This window comes from Bison bison, unplaced genomic scaffold (genome assembly GCF_000754665.1).
Source record: "Bison bison bison isolate TAMUID 2011002044 unplaced genomic scaffold, Bison_UMD1.0 scf7180017864492, whole genome shotgun sequence".
Classification (NCBI taxonomy): domain Eukaryota; kingdom Metazoa; phylum Chordata; class Mammalia; order Artiodactyla; family Bovidae; genus Bison; species Bison bison.
The window spans coordinates 1789698-1793492 of record NW_011495051.1 but is presented as its reverse complement, the minus strand read 5'-3'; the positions used below and the strand labels follow the sequence as shown (position 1 = coordinate 1793492).

The following is a 3795-nucleotide window of genomic DNA, read 5'->3' as shown; positions in this document are numbered from 1 at the left end:
ACCTGGCCCCCGTCCAGGCCCACCATGTGTATGAGGGTCCCCCGACGGAGGACCCTGCCCCCAGGACCTCACGGGAAGTCGACGGAAGCTCTGGTCCTCACAGGGAGGACTACTGGAGGTGGGCTCTGGCACCTGGGCCAGGCTGTGGCGGTGCTCTGGGAGGAAGGCTGTGGGTCCCATGGGGCCACCCTGGCCCTGGCCCCGGCCCCGCCCCGGCCCTGCCCCAACTGTCCCACAGGCTGCCCTGGGCTGCTGCTTTCCAGGGGACGCCCCTGCCTGGCCAGGCCAGAACCCCAGGGGCCTCTCAGCAGCTCTCCTGGGTTTCATGCTGCCTTTCTAAAGAGGCCCCTCTTGTGGTCCCCTGCCCAGTGTCTAGGCTGCCTGGCTAGCACCCACCCACACACACAGGGCACTTACTTCCTGACATCCCGGCTCCCAGCCCAATAGCCCCCGAGCGCGACGGTGCCCACGGCCATGAGGAAGATGATGACCATGTTGTAGTCCAGCATGGGCTCCTTGGGGGCGTGCAGTGCTGCCCGCACTGCCTGGCCAAAAGTCTGCCTCGGAGAGCACAACAGAGCTAAGGCTGGGGAGACCCCACCTCGCCCCACCCCATGCCCTCGCCCAACACGTCTGACCCCAGAGAAGTGGGCCCTGCTGGGACAAGCTAACCAGGTGTATGTGAAGCAGCCAGGAGGTTGACAATGGGTCCCTCGGTGGGGAGACAGGGAACCTAGAGTGGGACCCTGACTGTTCCCACCTCATTCGTGTGCTGATGCTCACCTGCTCTGGACCCGACTCCCCACATCAAAGCCGACCAAGCCTTTGGTCAGCCCAGGTCAGGCCAGGAAGGCATGAGGGGGGCTGGCACTTAAGGTCTCTGGCATGTGGGCAGGGTTGGGGTCTCCTCTCCTGAGGTTCACGGCACTGTGGGCCCATCTCCCTGGGCCCTGGCCCAGCTGCAGATAGTGGGGGGCAAGTGGGCGGCCCTACCTGGAAAATGTCCAGCATGTCTCGGTAGCTGAGCAGGGCCACGGGAATGCCGATCTCCTCATATTGCGTCTTGTTGCCTCCCGGGGGGACCTGTGGAGCCGGGGGCAGGAGAGGATGACTACCCCTGGGTGGGGCACTGCGAGCCACCGACAGCCGGCCTGCCCTCGGAGCCGGCGGGAGGGTCCTGCATGTGTGTCGGGGTCCTCAGGGCCAGGAGGGCAAGCCTGTGGGTTCAGCCCCTCCCTCCCAGGGCTGAGCTGGGGGCACCAGTCAGTCTCAGGGAGGAAGAGGCTGGCTCATGGCCCACGCCACCCACCCCCTCAGAGATCCTTCCCAGGCCTGGTCATACCCCGAGCACAGCTCTGGGACACAACCCCTCCAGACCACAGTCAGAAAACCAAGCTCCCTGTCTCCTCTGCCCAGACCCCTGCCTCAAACCCTAACCCGGTCCCGCCCCCAGGGTCCCAAGCTGCCCAGGAGGCCTGGGGGCCGCACCAGCGCCTCCTTGCTGACGATGAGCAGCCCGCGGGCCCCACTGCCCTGGGCCAGCCGCACTTTCTCGTAGAAGGTGCAGTTCCCCCGTGCCACCAGCGGGATCTGGTTGCTGAAGCCTTTTGGGGGGAGGTCGGTGGGAGAGCAGAGCACGGAGCTGGTCCAGTCCCGCACCTGCAGGAGAGACTGAGAGAGGGAGGCCTTCAGAGAGGCAGAGGGGATGGTGGCCCGGGCAGCCAGGTGGCAAGGACCCCGCGGGGCACCCAGGCCACCAGTGACTGCCACCCCACACTGCCTCACTGCAAGGTTGGGGGGGCCAGCCCCACAACACGCACTGCACAAAACACACACATGCGCACCAGCACACACACACAACCCACACCCACACCACACACAGACACATGCATGCACGTGTGCACACAGACACACAACACACAGACCCCAATCACCAGGCAGATGAGGGCGTCTGGAGCCCGTCACAGACACCACACGGGGCAGGCAGGAGCTCTGGCCTTAGTGATGACAATCGATCCACCTGCTAAACCAGGCACCGGGCATCCGTGTTCTCTGGGAGGAGTCAGCCCGGACCAGGGAGCAGCATGTCTGGGCCGCCCCAACGACAGGGATGGGCAGACCTCTATGTCACTTGTCTAAGGATTTCTGGCCAGCCACCCCAGCCCAGCATGGTGGGAGGGATGGGAGGTGGCTGATGCCCCGGACAGGGGACATCCCACAGCAGTGTCCCAATCCTTTACTTACAACCGAGGAAACCGGGGCCCAGAGAGGCTGGGAGCTCCTCTGGGGCCACGTCCCTCCTCGGACTCCCAGCAGAGCACTTCCTCCATCCTCAGGGGCCCTCCCCAGGATCCATCCTCCAGAGTCCCCCCCAGGACCCAGGGCAGGAGTGGAGAGAGAGGTGCCTTGGGTTGAAAGCCCCATGGGGAGGGGCCCCAGCACAGGGCCACCCGCTGGACTCACCGCTTTGCTGAGGTCATGCGGCAGGTGGGCCCACTGCGGGTTGTAGAGGATGCAGTAGTCTTTGCCTTTGGGGCCACCGGTCTCAGACACCACATGCACCATGCCATACTCACAGGCCACCTGGACAGGGGGTGGAGTCAGAGTAGGCAGGGGCTGGCCTATGGCCCCGCCCAGCTCTGGATGGTCCCGCCCTCTGCCAGTGCAGCTGGGGCCCTCAGCTCAGGCGGACACAAGGGAGGGCAGGGCCAAGCCTCCTCAGGGAGATCTGCACACCAACCGTGGCCGTGCCAGGGCCCCTCCATGTGGCTCCATGTGGCTCCAATGTGGCTCCAATGGCTGAAAGGGAGGAGTAGAGCCACGCCACACACACACAGGGCCTGGGCCCACCCCAGCCCCTTGGCTTCTTGGAGCCAGAGGGGCCCAACAGGACCCCAGCTCTGCACACAGCAGTTCCAGGATCCATCTCTCTGTACCACCCGGAGGCGAGACACAGACTGTATCCCTCAGTATCCCCCTAGAATCTTCCCCAGAGACAACAGGCAGGAGCCCCTTTGTGCTGGTGACAGACCCACACCCACCCCAGAATGTGTTGCAGTTGGGGAGCGGGGGGGCTCTGACTCAGCAAGGGGTCCCCAGGGGCCGTGGCCCAGACAGCATGCCTGGGACACAGACTGGCTCTCAGAAGGCCGGGTCCTCTGTGAACATAGGCCAGGGTCAGCTGGCGGTGGTGCAGAGAGGGGCTGGGGTCCCCAGCTGGCCCTGCGTCTTGGTGTATCACCTGGGGCTGCTGGGTCAAATGTTTGGCAAAGCTGTGTTTACAGGGCATGGGGCGCCAGAGAAGCCAGGTATGCAGGCACTGCCACCAGCGCTTGAGGGAGGGAAGGTCAGCGTCGTCCTGCACCTGCACCTGCCCCTGCCCAGCCAACCCTGTTCCCTCTACCTGAGGCAGGACTAGGAGCCCTGGCTTCCAGGTTCTCCCCACCACCGTGCCACACTCAGAGCCCCTGCCACGCCCCCACCTTGGGCCACTGCAGGGAGTCTGTGGTCCCTCAACCCCCCAGGCTGAATCCGGCCCACCTTCTGTATTTGTCAGTAAAGTTTTACTGGAACATGGCTGCCTGGTTCCTGAATGCAGAGCCTATGCTGCTGTCTGCAGAGCCAGGGAGTTGTAGCAGAGGCCATGCGACCCAAAAAGCTTTTAGAAAACGTCTGCTGACCCCTGGTCTATGAGCCCTGAGTTGCCTGTATAACACAGGAATGGCTAGAAGCATTTCTTTTTAATTTAAAAAGGTCACTTAGAAGCACAAGAGCACACGTCCCAGCCCGCCCCCC

At 63.9% G+C, this 3795-nt stretch overlaps 1 protein-coding gene across 1 annotated transcript in view; it reads right to left on the bottom strand.

The window, feature by feature from the left end:
• SPPL2B (signal peptide peptidase like 2B) overlaps nucleotides 1-3795 on the bottom strand; it is a 13166-nt gene that overhangs the window by 6123 nt on the left and 3248 nt on the right. Inside the window, exons 2-6 of the mRNA XM_010828431.1 lie at nucleotides 2464-2583; nucleotides 1489-1671; nucleotides 994-1083; nucleotides 416-557; nucleotides 73-167 (exon numbers count right to left, since the gene is read on the bottom strand). Coding sequence (XP_010826733.1) covers nucleotides 73-167; nucleotides 416-557; nucleotides 994-1083; nucleotides 1489-1671; nucleotides 2464-2583 — 630 coding nt within the window. The remainder of the gene's footprint in view (nucleotides 1-72; nucleotides 168-415; nucleotides 558-993; nucleotides 1084-1488; nucleotides 1672-2463; nucleotides 2584-3795) is intronic.